Raw genomic sequence first — 15,573 nt, forward strand, 5'->3', positions numbered from 1 at the left:
TGAAGACACATACATCACGGATAAATTAGCAGGTGCCGAATCGATCATGACCAAAGTGAAGGATAAGCAATGAGATGAAGCATGTGAATGTCCACAAAACGTTTACTAGAAAACTACGCGCTTGCCCACATCGATTCTTCATGCTTGATCCACTCCCCATGTATCATCGCCACTTCCTATGCTCTAAAGTAGCTTCTGTACAGGCCGGGCTGCTCGATTCGGATTGCGCCGAGGTGCCACTGTCCGGACATCGCGACCGTTTGATACGCGTTGCTTCTTACCGCTGCTAGCACCGCTCTCAGTCTCCGGGCCCTCTCCACGCTTCCGCTTTTCCCCCTGGTAAGCCTGAACACTAGCAGCATCTTCCTTCCAATCCATCTCCTCCGGCTCGACGGCGTTCTGTTGGTACAGAGTTTCTTCAGACACTCCAATGTCGCCTTCATCTCCGCGGCCACTCGCCAGTTCGCAGGCGTCCAAGAGAGTGGGGTTGGCGTTGGCATCTGGAGTCTCCGTCTGCGCCTTGGCTGAGTCAGCTCCGATTTGTTCGCCGCCGCTTGAGGCATCTTCAGTGCGGAACGATGCAGCCATCTGCTCTTGCGCGGAAGCATATGGCTTGCCCTGGCTGTCGGTAGGAGTCTGGACTTGTGCCAAGTCCATGCTTCGCATCAAGCCATTGAAGCCTCGTACAAGTGCACGTCCTGCATATGCGAATGGGCTGCCGGTAGCATCCTGGGCTGGGGGAGACGACATAGTTTCTTGCTGGTCACTCATTTGGTTGATCGATGGGAAACGAAGAAGGGGGGGAATTCGCGTTAAGTATGTGAGATTGTTGTTTGCTGTCAAAGGCCGCGTGAATATTCTAGGCTCTTCCAGTTTTTGCCAGCGAAGTGAACCTCTAGCGCTTCGCCTCACGCTTGTATGTGAGAGAGACGACTTTCGAAAGACTAGAGTCCAAATCTGACGGCTTCACCATCTCCCGTAGAATGCAGGACATGCCACAAATGAACCCAGGCGGCATATCAGCGAGACCTCTCGTTGGCTGTATTGGAGGATCCTCAAGAGTTGCACTACAATGAGAAATATTGGCGGCGAAAAAAGATCGATTTCAAGCGCATCGGGCAAATTTGGAAGTGGATTTGGAGCGATTGCATACCACATACAGGCCTAAAAATTTGATGGGATGACTACAAAGGCAGACTCTGGCACCTTGATGGAACTCGTATAGAAGAACAAATACTGGGACGCTCCAACTCAATTCAAATTCTCGGGTGGCACAAGACCTCACCTTTCAGAAGCACCTGAGCAGTGTCGTAGAACAGCAGAGGCTTTTTACCGAGCAGCCGGATTTCTGAAGATCCGCATACAGAGACTTATATCGAGCAGAAAACAAGGCTAGTAGAACAACTCTCGATGATTATGTCGCCGAAGAGATGCAAGTACAAATTCGTGTTGCTCAAGAGTTGGGTGGAGTTCCGGAGGATGCCCGACGACGAGCGCCGGATCGGGACGTGGACGGCCATGGCTGTCCAGCAAGCAGTCAATAGCGCCATCTTCGAAACAGCACCGAGGGAGAAGCAAATGATGGCGTCCTTGTCGGTATCCACCGTGGATTCAGACACCATCTCGAAGTGGCGCTACTACTCCAACAAAACCCCCAAGTGCGCGACGGTAATCGCCAACGCGTCGAGCGGCAAGCTTGTGCATCGAGCGCCAGACAGGCCGCCACATGATGTCGATGTCGATCTGCGGCAAAGCTATTGGTGGGCGCTCTACCCGGCGGGGCTCTGACGCAAAAAGAATCGACAAAGCTCAGGAAGTCGCCCTGACATGGACGTTGTGCTATTTCAGGCACATTGTGTTCGCTAGTTCGCCGGTCGGCTCGCCCCATCGCAATTGTGCCGGTGCCCGCCGCACGCCACCAACGCGAAAGACAGTACAATGTCTGAATCTACAGAAGAAGAAGCTGAAAACAGGGTTGGCCCCCTTGCGGCGTTGAGCGACATACATGGCGTCCCCTGTTGACCTGGATCGATCGAGGCCACTTTCGAAGCGACGTGCGCAGCCAGTGCAACGATATCCAGTCTGGACCGTTGAACACCAACGCTTGGTTGCGAATCCTGGTAAATGCTTGCCGCGGAGCCAACGTCGGCATGTGTTTCTTGGTCGGTCGGACGGTTGGTTCAGTGATGGGCTGATGGGCTGGTGGGTCCAAGCCACCAACTGTCGACGTTTGTGTGCCGTGGGGCATCCCTTGGTGGCAGCCCTGGCGGCTTTGGATGTTGGCCAAGGAACTCCGCCAGCCGATTCGCTGGGGGTCTCGCACCCGGAGCCTGCATCCAAGGTTGCGGCGTCTTCTTAGGTAGGTGCTACACGTCCATCACCATGCCGAAAAGCCGCTCAAAACGCCCTGAACACGCCACTTTGATGCACAGTTCGGGAACTACACGTCGCGCCGTCACGGAAACTGATGAACAGCAAGGATGCTTCCCCAGGAAAGCCTCATCGCCTTTCGCATCGCTCGCATCGCTTCCCAGAGGCTCTCAAGCAGAGCGCTGGCGGCTGCCCACCCAATCATGGGCTTTCAAATTTAATTCCTCACACCAAAAGGAACGTCATATAGCGGGTACTGCTCTGGAATATCGTCTGATGCATGGCACACCAAGAGACAATTCTATGCCGACTGGGATGTGCCGGTTCCAACCCTAGGGCAAGTCTGGAGGATGTCGGGAAGACTTTGCGACGATCACATCGACCTTGCTGTCGCGCTAGCATTGTTACAGTATTAACAGCGACAGCATCTTCCTCTTTGGTTGTGCATTGCGGCAGGTCAAACGCAGGCCAGCGATGGCCTAGCAAGTACTAGCACCATGCATATTGCCTTCTCCACAAGAATGCTGCACCTGTCGAACGATGCGATCCAGCAATGGCTGGAATAAACATGGCGCCAAACGGCGAGGGACGTCAATCATCAAAGCTCAAACTTCCACATTGAGCGTTTCTGGGGCCGGTGTGGAAAACAGTCCTTTAGCGGTGTCTGTTCTGAGTGTAGTCATATGCATATCCCAGAGTTCCCCTTGCACTACTTTTCTCAAACTTCCACATTGAGTATTTCTGTTGCTGGTGTGGAAAACAGTCCTTTAGCGGTGTCTGTTCTGAGAATAGTCATATGCACACCTCCAGACTGACATGGAATTCAGCCCACATATCCACATTACGCTCGTTTTCTGTGTTACCGTTCTCAAACTTCCAGATTGAGTAACTCTGGTGCTGGTGTGGAAAGCAGTCCTCTAGCGGTGTCCGTTCTGAGCATAGTTATACGCAACCTAGTCACGGAATTCCGCCTGCATATCCAAAGTTCCACATTGCACTCGCTTTCTGTGTTACCGGGGATGATGAGCTCAAACTTCCAGATCAAGTAACTCTAGTGCCGGTGTGGAAAGCAGTCCTTTAGCGGTGTCTGTTCTGAGAATAGTCATATGCAACCTGGTCACCTCCAGCCTGACCTAGAATTCAGCCCGCATATCCAAAGTTCCACATTACAGTTTCTGTGTGACCGGTAATAATAAGCTCGACCTCCAGATTAAGTATTTCTGGTGCGGGTGTGGAAAGCAGTCCTTTAGCGATGTCTATTCTGAGTATAGTCATATGCAACCCACCGCCAGACTGACATGGAACTCCGCCCGCATGTGCAAAGTTTCACATTGTGCTTATTTTCTGTGCTACTGTTGATGATAGCACCCTTGCAATGATAACATGGCTGACTTTTGTACACTCAGTAATGTCTACCAAGTTAGGGGACGGTGCACAGTGGCCCAAGGATATTCACCAATGGCCAGGGTGACCTACACCATGCCGAGATCATTCCCAATGTGCTCGGTGCAATCTCAGCTACCTACTCGAATGCAGAAACGATGCTCAGTCGTCAGGAATCCACTTGCTGTGGTACGATCCTGCGCACGGCGCACCTCACGAAGCTACCTAGGTAGTGTCACCCACGGTATCCTTGGGCTCAGGTCGCAGCAGATTTCGATCCACTGCAAACAAGGATACGTTTGTATGGCAGATGATCAATTCTGCCCATGTTTTGGGTGAGACGTGACGTAGGTACGTGGGAGAGCAGTGTGAGATGAGTTGTAGTGACAAAGGCACTTGCACTCCAATACTCTCAAGACGCCGCAACGGCGCGCGTCATCGGCCATCTGTCACGCATTGGAAAGCCTGGGCGTGTTGGCCGACCATTGTGCTGTAATTACCAAGTTGCTAGAATGGTAGACACCTGGAAAGCTCGAATTCACGAGCCAGTTTTATAACCTCTCGCGTCTCTGCACCCTTTCTCTTGAAAACAAATCAAACTGAACCCAATCTCCATTTCGCGCGTTGATTTATCGCTGAAACTGACCTCAAGGATCTTACCATGTGCCGCACTAGCACAGGGTAGTGGCCAGCTAGCCTCACGTCTCTGCTGATTGGCTCTACAGAATGGCAGCCTTCACTATCAACACATGGCCATTGATCCCCGCCAGTATCGTTTCGTCAATCATCAGGCTATCGAGCATTCAGGATATAGTATGAGCATCTTTGCGACACGCTATGCCATTGCAACCATACTCTTCATCATGGGACACGGGAACTACCAACGCCGACCGGGTAGATGCAGCTTTAGCCCCCTCATTCGTTGTCATTGCATCGTACTGGAACGAAGGTGTCGCCCCTCTCCTCTCCAACAGCAGATCCGACGAGAACTACGACTTCGTCGTTTTGTATTCTCGTTTGCATCCCACACTTTGCAAGCTACCTCCTCCTCCAGAACTCCTCCCTTGGACTTATTGGCACTTGACGGGCATCACCAACAACACGCGCTGAAGCAAACATTTCATCATGCAGAACCATATCGGCAACAAGTTCTACACACCAAAAGGTTGGTCGCACGGTGCATCCGCTCTCTCTTGCGCAATGTAGTAACATCGTGCACAGGCTGGTTTCCGGGAATGCCTCGTCTCAGTCTCAAGCAGCGTCTGGAAGATAGGCGAGCACTAGGCCGGGCAGACAAGGAGGCGGCAAGAACAGCCACCGAAGATGTGTCTCAGCCGACATCCCCCAAGGGCATGCTGAAGTCGAACAACGTGTCGGAGAATGGGATGCACACACCAAGCGTGCGCGAAGGAGCGGAAACCCAGCCGAAAACCCCGAAGAGCATTCTCAAATCGAACAAAGTGTTGGAAGATCGGATGCGCACACTAGACGTGGGAGGAGGAACGGAGCCAAAGCGGGTCAAGTGGGACGAGAGGCTGGTCCAGATCAAGTGGACGTGAGCGTCGGTATCGTTCCTTCAAATCGAAGAAATTCCAGGGCAAAGGGAATCAACGATGGAATCTGAGTGAGGATGCGATGAGTCGTCGTGAACCAGATAGCCGATGGCGTCCCGCATGCCAAGTCGGTTAGCATGATGAGGCGTCATGGGTCATGCTTGACGATGTGGAGGGGGTAGATTGCGCCAGTGAAGCCATTGCGGAGCATAATACAAAGCTTGAGTAGATGGATTGGTACACGGCATACCGCATTTCAAGGGTCTTGACGCTCATGTTTGCTTCTTCAACGCCGTGTCTTTTATGCTAATTCCGATGACTGCATAGGAGAACAAGGATACAAAGTCAAGCCTGCTCGACCGCCAGAACTTGCTGCATTACTCTCCCTCATCGCCCTTCTCAGCCTAAGAATACTCTCTCCGGTCTTTCGAGTATCAGTCATGGTAGTCTTCCCGCACTCCGCCTTGTTACTCACCCACTGACGTACTTTATAGCCATGCGCTCTGCGATTCCTTACGAATATCGGTGCCATGTCCATCAGGCATCACAAGCGTTTGCCGCCCAAACCATTTCAGCAGCCAGGACTCTCCAGTATGGCCAATTGCAAGGGGCATAAGCCAAGCGCCAACGGCGAAAAGCAGTGCCGTACCGACGCGCGCAGTGACCCCAGCTTCCCAGGCTGCCGATGCCACAAGCCTGGCATATCCACCTGTCTTTCAGAATCATGTGTGTGCGTCGTGTCGGGACGCGAATGTGATCCCAGAATCTGCGGCGAGAAATGCGACACACACTGCCGCAACATGGCTATCCAACGTGCCAAGCCGAAGAAGACACGTAAAGGACAGTCTTCCATCACTGGAGGTGGAATTGGACTATTCACGGCCGAGGTTTTCCATCAAGACGACTTCATTGGGGAGTACAGGGGGGAGAAGATTACCAAGAAGGAGGGTGAGCGACGCGCTCTAGACGCCCAGAACAACAACCGTGCAAATTACATTTTTGCGCTCAACGACTGTAAGGTATCGTCCTCTTATGTCGATGCAGGCAGCAACGCTAACAGGCACTCCCGGCACAGATGAAGATGTGGATGCGGGAAGGGGGGGCAACCACACCAAGTGGATCAACAATGCGGACATTGACCAGACCAACTGCTATGCGGCGAACCTTGTCATCGACGGAAAGAACCGCGTTGGTATTTTTGCGGCAGACCGCGTTGAGAAAGGGCAAGAACTGTTCTTCCACTACTACTGGCCCAAAGAGTTCACCCAAGCGTTCGGAACTCCCCCGGACTTCCAAGGTCCGCCTCCCCCGGAACAACAGCTCCTAGAGCGCCATGCACGCTTCGAACGTCGAAATCGCCGGAGATCTCCACGCCACAAGCGAGTCGGGTGAAGAATAAGAACAAAGGAGACCAGGGTAGGCAGGTAGACTTGTGCAAATGCGAAGACACGAGTTTGTTTCAGAGCTACACGACGCTTGACCGTGTCGAACTTCACAATGCTTCTCCCCTCGACGTTGCCAGCTTCCTTGTCAAGCCTGTCCGCTCCTGCTTTGCACCGCGATCCGAGAGCCACGGTCCCCGTGGGACTTGCGCACACATGTATTGGACATGGTAAGCCACGGGATTCGGCGATCCGGGTCGTGAGCGCAACGGCGCTCGTGGGGCGGCGAGATGTACTCCGAGGGCGTGGGTGCAAGGGAACGAGAGGGAGGTTGGAACAAGGTGGAAGACACTACGCGATAGTGCGACGCGGTTTCCAGACTCTAACCTTCAACAGGAAAATTTCTGCTGCTTAGCATGCGCCTAGTATACCCTCCGCAGGCAAGGGAGCGACGATAGTTTGCGCACCGTCATGTCTAGTCTCGGAGACGAAGCGAAGCTAACGGCGTTACGTCGGCTGGCTAGCACCGCACAGTGCAGCGTGCGCCGAGCCATCGCCGGACAACTGTCACGTCAGAATTCCCAGATACAGCCGCGGCCATTGTGCTAGGCTTCACGAACCTTGTTTGGACTGCCACGGTGCTCACGCGCGAGCCATCCGAAATGGCGTTCGCGATGAAACGGCGTGGATCTGAGGAGCTTTGACGGCGCATCGCCAAAGGACAAGGACCCACACTATACGGTACGCCCTCCGACATATGACAACCTCTACTCATCCCGCAGACGTTTGCGCTTGGGTCCTCGGCCGGTACATCTCGGTGAACTCCCACGTCGGGAGAGTGGCAACAAGTGCAGTTCACTCACGTATTGTCGGCCTGTCTGGCATCACGCATGTGCGCCCCTGCTAGATCCGAACGTCATTCGTCAGCGTCTTTTGGCTGCGTTGGGGCTCCATCATACGTGCAATGTGGTGGAGGCTGGACAGGATTTGTCTTTGCGAGTTGATGCGGCATGTATGCGGTGAGTGCCCTGCCACATCTTCACTGGTACAAACACGCACTTTAGACGAACGGGACGGAACGGAAGTATGACAACCTTTGATTCACCGATCCATCTTACTCAATAGGCCCATAGGAACACCGTGTAACTGCAAAGCCAACCACTACCTCAAGATCCATGTGCGATATTGGTCTGCGCGTACTGTCACGACGACATCCATTGCCGCGCGCAGCTTCAACCATCTCTTCGAAAGGATTCCTTGTACCCGTTAGTTCTTGCAAGTACTCGTCTCATGCACGAGCTACCATGATTCAATCACGCCCTGTCGAGGACTAAGATGGGCACATGTTCGCATTGCGCCTTGTTTGCCGATAGACTTGGCTTGCTGGGTGGTTGCTGGATCGAGGCTTGCACGCCTTCTTCAATGATTCGTTTGATCAGTACAGGCGAGGCTTCCTGAAGGATCCTTAGGCGTTTACACGGATTTCCAGGCGCAGCGACAAACATTTTGGCAGTGATGCGGAGTGGAGGAAATGCCTCACAAGAGCGACGGAGATGTGAAGATGCGAACAATCTACCAAACGCAGCGGAAACCAACGAGACATATGTAGGGCATGCCCGCAGCTCAGAGCGGGTTACATTGCATAATGGCGGTTGCCCATTGAGTTGCTTCATCATGCGGCGAGTTGAGCAGGATTGGAACGTGGTAAGTTGGACGAACGGTGCAATTCGAAGTAAGGGAGAGTCCGGACTAAGAAACCCGCACGTCTCGCTGCGCAGCACGACCTGGGGTAGACGTGGGGCGAGGCAAGGGAGGCTGTGGCTTAGTGGGCTTGTAACGGACTGGAGGTATGCTATTCGAGAAGCTTGGATGGTCCTGCTTGATAGACGCCTCCACGACCGTGTCCGCGTTCATGATAGACTGACTGGGCGCCAGGTTGAACCCACTACTTCTCCCAAGGGCAATTGCGTCGCTGTAGGCGACGCGTAAGGGTTACATTCATGTCGTTGGGTACCACGAAGGTGTCACGCATGAAAGCTAAAGCACGGAGGGCGACCGCTCGGGTACGTATTTCGGGCCGTGCAATGAGCTCCCGGAGGCGCGTTGGGAAGACTGACTCCTGTGACAGACTCTTCACTCTCGACGAAGCTTTGCTCGACCCAGAATCCGCTTGCCAGTTTGAGCACACCTGGAATGCACCTGGCAGCACCGAAGAAAGCCGTGGAACTAGCTCCAACCCCCACCTCTCGTCCCTAAACGTTTTGCAGATGCATCGGCACAAATTCCCACGCCTCCCAGCAGTAGCGCCCATCTCACTCAACCCCGCCTCACTCGCGACCTCGATCCCAGCATTTGAGACGGTATCAACAGACACGAGAGCTTCTCCCTCGACGACCCTCCACACTCGCACCGAGCCGCGCACCCCGATCGCAAATACCTTTCGCATCGGCGAAGAGCGCGTGTACGAGATATCAGCGGTTCAATGATGGAGCCAGGAAGGGACGCGTCCAACACATCTCAGCACCGCGATCAGATGCGATTGCCTCGTCCACGCGACGCAGCACAACACCGGCACGAGATTTTGGGTTGCAATGCCCCCACCAGCGACACCTTTGACTCCCCACCAAGCCACGATGTACCCCAAATGGTCCCATCTTACCATCTTACCATCTTACACACACACGGGGGTTTGGGTTATCGATAAGCGGAGACGGCCGGCGCCGTAGCAAGGGTACTGGTGGGGCGCGGGCGCATACCGCCGTCACTATAGCCACCGTGCAAGCCTCGCCCAGCTCGTCGACGAAGCTTACACCAAAGAACTGCGTTGACGCGAAAACAGCCTGAAAAAGCACTGGCGCACCGCACGCACGTTGATCTATGCAATGCACAACCTCCCAAGGCATCGCATTAACGTCTGATGCCACGCAGCTTGGGGATGTCAGCATACTTCACTCGACTTGGGAAGCACGACGACCAGCGGTTTGACCGGCCAACTTCTCCGTCGACGCTTCTTGGCGTGCCAGCTGCTCCAAGAAGGAGACAGAAACCCACTCGGTCCCTCGACAATCGAGTGGTCCGACATCCGACTTGTCCTGAAGTCTCGCTCACAAACGTCGAACGCCAGAGGATGATATAAATGGATGCGAAACCAGCTGCTCATTCAACGAAAGGACAATAGTAAAAGGCGACGAGTTTCACATCTTCATTTGGCCCATCTTGAGCGTCGCTGCCTTTGGTGTTGAAGCAAAGACCATTTCCCTCAACAAAGTCATCCAAAGAAAACCCTCACAACGGCAGGCTCGTACAATGAGCACACGCTCCTGGCGGATGAAAGCAAAACAATGAAAACCTTGTCCAACTTCATCGCGAAAACCTCAACGACAAATCATTTCGAAACTCCACCTATCCCGAGCTCAAGCGGCACCGGTGCATCCTCACGCTTCTCGTAGCAACCAGCAATTTGTGTCTCCTCAAACTCATTTTTTCCGCTGCCTCGCGATGCGCAGCACTATCGATATCCGAAACGCCTCCAGCAGCCTGTTGCGACCCTGTGTGCTGAAATGATGTGGACCTGGGTGCGACACCGCCTTTCCACCAACCGCGACCAATCGAAGCCAGTGCACTACCTAGCAGCGGCTCTTTAATCTCTGCTCCATCTCGCCTCCCAGCTCAATGTCCAACTCCCTATCTCCGTCTAGCCGCCCTGCCATGGGCCGGGCCATCCATGGTAAACTCCTCGTTCCTCTTAATCTTTCTATGCAGGCCCGGATCGATGGTTCCGTGTCGGACTGTGTCAGTTGCTGTTACCCAAGGCGAAGCCATCCTCTCATAGGAGTTTAGTCGTGGCCGCGACGCGCGGGGGAGATTACGTCGGCGCGGCAGAACACTAGAGGGCAGGATCTCGGATATGTTGCGTCGGGGACGAGACACAGTGGGAGTTGGAGTTTGAGGTTCAGGTTCAGCAGAAGGCGAAACTATCCTCTCATAGGAGTTCAGTCGTGGCCGCGACACGCGGGAGGGATTGCGTCGACGCGGTAGGACACTAGTGCGCAGGGCCTCAGGTATGTTGCGTCGGGGGCGAGACGCAGTACGAGGTTGAGGCCGAGGTTGGGGTTGAGGTTGAGGCTCGAGTTCCACAGGTCGTGCCGGGCGGCGCTCTGTTCCAGACAGAGGGCGGGCGTCACGGCGATGTTGCCCTTCGTTCGCTGGTCGAGATGGGCCCGAATCATGTCCGTCTGGCATACCAACGCGCCTGTCGCGACGGACGCGCTTTGCAACAGGTGGATGGATTGCGGGGTCTGGAGCATCAGAGTTCATGCCACGCATGGGCTCGTCCGCACGTGAAGGCATACGCGGAGGCCTGTTGCCTCCATGCTGCAAGTGGTCTCGGGCCGCTGGTGGTGAGAAGCGCAAGCCATGTCTCTCTGTTGCGCCAAGGATCCAGTCGCGACGGACGCGTTTTGCAACTCGTGGATGGCTTGCGGCGGAGTCTGGAGCATCAGAGTCCATACCATGCGCGGGCCTGTCCGCATGTGGAGGAGCATGTGGAGGAATGCGCGGAGGCCTGTTGCCTTGATGCTGCAAGTGGTGTCGGGCCGCTGGTGAGAAGCGCGAGCTGTGTCTCTCTGTTGCGCCAAGGGTACTGTCAGGACGAACTCGCTTTGTACCTTGGGGCTGCTTTGTGGGGACTGGGGCATCAATCTCAATGCTCTGCACAGGCTTGTCCGCATCCGGATGAGGTGGTGCTTGATTGTTTCGAGGACGTTGTGTTCGATTGTATCGAGGATGTTGTGCTCGATTGTTTCGAGGAGTTTGTGCTTGATTGTCTCGAGGATGTTGTGCTTCATAGATTCGACGGTATTGTAGCAGATGCCTAGGGGCGGGGCTGGGAGTAGCATCGTCGTCATCGGTGCTGTCGTCTTCGATGTCTTCGGGATAATGAGTGTTCAGCTCAAGGCGACCAGGCGCACTACTGGTCCTTCCACGCATCCGAGACGGACGTTCGTGCTTGGAGTTGAAAAGGCCCATGTTGGTAGGGGTGGAGATGCAGTAGTCTTGAGCTTTCGGGATGCAGTAGTGTTCAGCTTTCGGGAAAGAGCAACCTGCGGTCGTTTTGAATAGACTATGAAGACGGCCGGCGAATAATACAAAGACTTTCTTTGATTGAAGATCTGCTGTTGGCGGTGTTCAATTTCCGGCCTTCATGGGCGTGGTTGCCTTGTGCTAATTTGAGACACTGCAACCTCTTTGTTTACCAGCGTCCGCAACAAGACAAACCACACGACGTGAAGTCCAGGGGTTCTGCGTCGAAGCGATGACCACTGTCAAACAGACCAAAGTTGTGATGGAGAGTTGATGAAGGATACGATGCACTTCATCAGACCGCTCCGTGAGATGGCCAGCTGTCCAGCTGCATGTACCCATGTCTTGGTGTTTGCTAGCTTTGCATCTCAACGACGTAAAGCAGCAACACTCCCACTACCCACAACCTCAATGCTCTCCCACACCGCTTTCTGCTAAGATATGTAAGTATTATCGGCGCTTTTACTGCTGATTTTGCTAATTCAACTGGCCCTAGGAGCCTCATCTTGCCAATCAGACACACCACGCCGCTCTTGGACGAGACGGTCCCAACCTCCCCCAAAGAGCGCCTGTCTCCCAAACCGACCTTGGACCAGGTCAACACGCCTCCGACTCCTACCGAGCAAACACCCGCCCTCGACTACGTCATGGCTGAGCACATCTCCAAAGTCCCCTTCGTCATGGTTGTGCCTCTCGCCTTCGCATACCGCTATGTCGTTGCCGCATCTCGAGCCGACAGACTCGCCACAGCGTTCCGCAGCCTGGACATGCAGGACATGTTCCCCACACTCTACCTGCTGCACGATGGTGGTATTCGCGGCTTGATCGACTACGACAGTCCCCGGTATATGGCGCTCTACGCCGCCGTGTGTTCACAAGGACTACGACTCTGGAGAGGCACGGTCTTGCTATACTCTCGGGTTGCTTGGCTTCACGAACCAGATGTGGCCGAGGTGCATCATGCACCCGTCCTGGCGTGGCAATACGTCCAGCTGGCGTGTTTCTGGGTTCACGACATGTACTCGTGGTGCGTAGCTGGCGGCGGTTCAGCTCTGTGGCAGACGCTGCCTTTGTCGGGCCGAGTGGGGTGTATCGGCCTTGCTACCTGGTGCATGGTCAACGGAGTGGTGGAGTTTGTCGTGGTGATGATGGTGGTGATGGCAACGACGGAACTAATGAGCTGGTGGCTGTGAGCAGTCACTGATCACCACATATCAGCTTGGTGGAGATATGGATGCTTTGTGAATGATGCTTGGGGTAGCGGACTATGCGAAAATGTACGACTGAACGTAGAGAAGAGGTGGGAAGAAGAGGCGGAGGATCTCTATCAAATTGCCTTCTTCAAGTGGACTGGGACACGTCAGTGTCATACATGATCACTATTGGTAGCGTTACCCGGCTGATGTACGTGCCGGGCAGCCGAATAAGCTGTCGTGGTCTCAAAATAATGGAAGGACCGCTTTCTTCCAACCAACCCTCTGCTTGCATGACATCATTGTGCCTGTTCAAGCGGATGAGTCACAACACACGCCAACCATCCGATTTCCAGGCTATCAATGGAGTGGACCCCAACCTCTACGTAGTTCCCTTGATGGTGCTCACTCCCATAATCATCACCTCGATGATCTACCGCAAGTTAGGCTGTATCGCATGTGCCGTGCCGTACACTATGGGCATTGGTGTAGTCGTGGGTCTCTTTCTCATTTCGCAGACCATCACGTATGCTCCTTTGGAGACTCTTATGCCATTTCGATGTCCTGATATGAAACTGCACGATCCGCTGGAACTACACCGAATTACATGCGTTCAACAGGGAGCGCGTCTTGCTTGCAGATCAGTTCTTCCGTCGACACATACAGCATACCCATCGAGCGAGTGTGCGCTCGCAAACATGGGCAATGTACAAGACTGCGGTGATGCTTTCAAAGCCACGCATCCAGAATATCTCCGATGCCATGTGCAGGGCGAACACGAAGGACAAGGAAAATCCGCAAGAGGCCGCCCAGGAGCAGTGGTATATAGCCGAGGACAGCAACGGCGGCTTTGATGTAGTGGACAGGTCAACGGACTGGGACGGCAAGACCACAGAGAGCAGATCGACCTGGGACATGCTGATCTTGCTCGGCCAGGTGTATCGACGGCCGTCCCAACCACAGATGCTCGGTCAATGACTCTTCCTCCTTCTGCACCTCCATGACTGATGCATGTAGCTTTTGACCTCTCCTCACTATAGGTTCCAACTTCACAAGTACCCGCCTCTGGCGCTCTTCCTCGTTGGTCGTCAGGGCTAACACTACAAACCTCTGGCGATATCAGAGAGCACACAGGGCGACCGCGATAGCATAAGCTTACCTTACTTGTAAGTGTGCCGCATTCTTTCTTGCTCCCGTACTCGCTCCTCGGATGAAAGTGATGCTGCGACGAGTACTTCGCCAAGAAGAGCTACTAGAGCGGGTAAGCATTCTCTCCTCCACGCGTGGAGTAATTTTCTAGAACGCACTGCCTGCCAGTTCGAATATCCAGGTATCGCCTACGCCGGCTATGAGATGGCCGCGTGACAAGGTCTTGTTGCCACGTGCCTATGTATTCGTCATCTCGCTCCAGCCGCGTATCTCTTTTGACTTGCGGATGCCCATGCTTGGGCTCGTTCGCGTCTTGCTTCGGCATGTCAGACTCGTAGAACTGGCGCACGCCATGGCCCGGCCACAACGTACAAGCTGCATCACAATTCAAACCGCCCTGGGCCCAAAGACGTTGCGCGTTGCGTCGTTGTACCACTCAATCGCGAAGGTATCCTTCGCTCTCTGGCATTCAACAGCAGTCTGGTGTCTTACTTCTTTCGCCAGTCTACCATAGCTCTTCGACTAAACACTAATTGGCGAGCATGTTATGGAGGCTCTTACTGGGATTTGAAGGATCAAAGGCGTGGTGCGATTGGTATATATTCTCGTCGACCTTGTCCTCTGTGCGTCAAAATCAAGTGGACAGCAGCGACGCAGGTCCATACAGCGCTGGAGGCCGTTGTCATGTCCAACAAGGGATTTGTGTTTCTGTATGTCTTCAGGGCTACTTGCCTTCCACGGCTGCCAAGCTCATGTTCGGTGGATGCTGAAGTTCTCCATCGGCTGCGGCTGCGTCCCTGGCCGCGACTCACAAGATGTAATCATGAAATTGGTTTGTTTCTGAAAGTCATGCGCGGTCGGAGTCGACTTATTGGCCTTTAAGACTGCCTGTGTAACTGCTGCTACGCCACAAAGACACACTTCGAAGCCACACTGGGCACACCGTCTTCAAGAGCGTCGCGCCCCTCGGCATCTTTTCATTCACCACGCGATTGGCCACAATGAGCACACAAAGCGCAACTGTTGAAGTCCCGTACGACATCTGGAGGCAGCCCGATGCTTTCAAAGCCCTGTCGCCTACAGCCGCCATCACGCAACTCATCGGCCTCAACGATGGCGTCCACAAGCGCAACCAACTCATAATAGTAACCCTCTACGAGAGAACAGATCGTCTCGAAGACGTGGGATGCGCGAAAGCTGAGCTGGATACAATGATCTGAAGAAAGAGATGGAAGAAACGATGGGCAAACACAAGCACCAGCTACACATGCTTCGCGATGCTGTGCCCTGGAGGAGTGGCCAGAGCATTTGCAGCATATCTTTATTGGCGTCCCGGGAGACTTGCAAACCACCGCGGTGAAGCACTAGCTGGACGAACAGGAAAAGGAATACGAAAGAGTCTCCCGACTTTTCAGCGAGTGCATTGTTGAGGGGTTGCAAGACGTCAAGGGACATGTGAGC

At 54.1% G+C, this 15,573-nt stretch overlaps 12 protein-coding genes across 12 annotated transcripts; 9 read left to right on the forward strand and 3 right to left on the reverse strand.

The window, feature by feature from the left end:
• Nucleotides 1-183: 183 nt before the first annotated feature.
• On the reverse strand, nt 184-750 carry SNOG_16253 (hypothetical protein; the record flags this gene model as incomplete). The annotated part of the gene is made up of 1 exon (XM_001806326.1): nt 184-750. The coding sequence occupies one exon, from the start codon at nt 748-750 to the stop codon at nt 184-186; it is 567 nt and encodes a 188-aa protein (XP_001806378.1).
• Nucleotides 751-1,416: 666 nt separating this feature from the next.
• SNOG_16254 (hypothetical protein) lies at nt 1,417-1,788 on the forward strand (the record flags this gene model as incomplete). The annotated part of the gene is made up of 1 exon (XM_001806327.1): nt 1,417-1,788. One exon carries the CDS (start codon nt 1,417-1,419, stop codon nt 1,786-1,788), a length of 372 nt encoding a protein of 123 aa, XP_001806379.1.
• Nucleotides 1,789-3,778: 1,990 nt separating this feature from the next.
• SNOG_16255 (hypothetical protein) lies at nt 3,779-3,982 on the forward strand (the record flags this gene model as incomplete). The annotated part of the gene is made up of 2 exons (XM_001806328.1): nt 3,779-3,837; nt 3,907-3,982. 2 exons carry the CDS (start codon nt 3,779-3,781, stop codon nt 3,980-3,982), a joined length of 135 nt encoding a protein of 44 aa, XP_001806380.1.
• Nucleotides 3,983-4,479: 497 nt separating this feature from the next.
• SNOG_16256 (hypothetical protein) lies at nt 4,480-4,863 on the forward strand (the record flags this gene model as incomplete). The annotated part of the gene is made up of 2 exons (XM_001806329.1): nt 4,480-4,522; nt 4,652-4,863. 2 exons carry the CDS (start codon nt 4,480-4,482, stop codon nt 4,861-4,863), a joined length of 255 nt encoding a protein of 84 aa, XP_001806381.1.
• A 15-nt stretch (nt 4,864-4,878) lies between these two features.
• Nucleotides 4,879-5,377, forward strand: SNOG_16257 (hypothetical protein; the record flags this gene model as incomplete). The annotated part of the gene is made up of 3 exons (XM_001806330.1): nt 4,879-4,918; nt 4,975-5,308; nt 5,350-5,377. 3 exons carry the CDS (start codon nt 4,879-4,881, stop codon nt 5,375-5,377), a joined length of 402 nt encoding a protein of 133 aa, XP_001806382.1.
• Nucleotides 5,378-6,106: 729 nt separating this feature from the next.
• SNOG_16259 (hypothetical protein) lies at nt 6,107-6,922 on the forward strand (the record flags this gene model as incomplete). The annotated part of the gene is made up of 3 exons (XM_001806331.1): nt 6,107-6,320; nt 6,367-6,603; nt 6,627-6,922. The coding sequence occupies 3 exons, from the start codon at nt 6,107-6,109 to the stop codon at nt 6,920-6,922; spliced, it is 747 nt and encodes a 248-aa protein (XP_001806383.1).
• A 927-nt stretch (nt 6,923-7,849) lies between these two features.
• On the reverse strand, nt 7,850-8,193 carry SNOG_16260 (hypothetical protein; the record flags this gene model as incomplete). The annotated part of the gene is made up of 2 exons (XM_001806332.1): nt 7,850-7,944; nt 8,064-8,193. The coding sequence occupies 2 exons, from the start codon at nt 8,191-8,193 to the stop codon at nt 7,850-7,852; spliced, it is 225 nt and encodes a 74-aa protein (XP_001806384.1).
• Nucleotides 8,194-8,362: 169 nt separating this feature from the next.
• Nucleotides 8,363-9,174, forward strand: SNOG_16261 (hypothetical protein; the record flags this gene model as incomplete). The annotated part of the gene is made up of 3 exons (XM_001806333.1): nt 8,363-8,392; nt 8,624-8,673; nt 8,817-9,174. 3 exons carry the CDS (start codon nt 8,363-8,365, stop codon nt 9,172-9,174), a joined length of 438 nt encoding a protein of 145 aa, XP_001806385.1.
• A 1,506-nt stretch (nt 9,175-10,680) lies between these two features.
• On the reverse strand, nt 10,681-11,716 carry SNOG_16262 (hypothetical protein; the record flags this gene model as incomplete). Its single annotated transcript, XM_001806334.1, has 3 exons — nt 10,681-10,986; nt 11,041-11,561; nt 11,689-11,716. 3 exons carry the CDS (start codon nt 11,714-11,716, stop codon nt 10,681-10,683), a joined length of 855 nt encoding a protein of 284 aa, XP_001806386.1.
• A 701-nt stretch (nt 11,717-12,417) lies between these two features.
• SNOG_16263 (hypothetical protein) lies at nt 12,418-12,963 on the forward strand (the record flags this gene model as incomplete). The annotated part of the gene is made up of 1 exon (XM_001806335.1): nt 12,418-12,963. The coding sequence occupies one exon, from the start codon at nt 12,418-12,420 to the stop codon at nt 12,961-12,963; it is 546 nt and encodes a 181-aa protein (XP_001806387.1).
• A 254-nt stretch (nt 12,964-13,217) lies between these two features.
• On the forward strand, nt 13,218-13,941 carry SNOG_16264 (hypothetical protein; the record flags this gene model as incomplete). Its single annotated transcript, XM_001806336.1, has 2 exons — nt 13,218-13,489; nt 13,584-13,941. The coding sequence occupies 2 exons, from the start codon at nt 13,218-13,220 to the stop codon at nt 13,939-13,941; spliced, it is 630 nt and encodes a 209-aa protein (XP_001806388.1).
• Nucleotides 13,942-15,113: 1,172 nt separating this feature from the next.
• On the forward strand, nt 15,114-15,332 carry SNOG_16265 (hypothetical protein; the record flags this gene model as incomplete). The annotated part of the gene is made up of 1 exon (XM_001806337.1): nt 15,114-15,332. The coding sequence occupies one exon, from the start codon at nt 15,114-15,116 to the stop codon at nt 15,330-15,332; it is 219 nt and encodes a 72-aa protein (XP_001806389.1).
• Nucleotides 15,333-15,573: the final 241 nt, after the last annotated feature.

The sequence above is a fragment of the Parastagonospora nodorum genome, assembly GCF_000146915.1.
Source record: "Parastagonospora nodorum SN15 chromosome Unknown scaffold_44, whole genome shotgun sequence".
Taxonomy (NCBI): domain Eukaryota; kingdom Fungi; phylum Ascomycota; class Dothideomycetes; order Pleosporales; family Phaeosphaeriaceae; genus Parastagonospora; species Parastagonospora nodorum.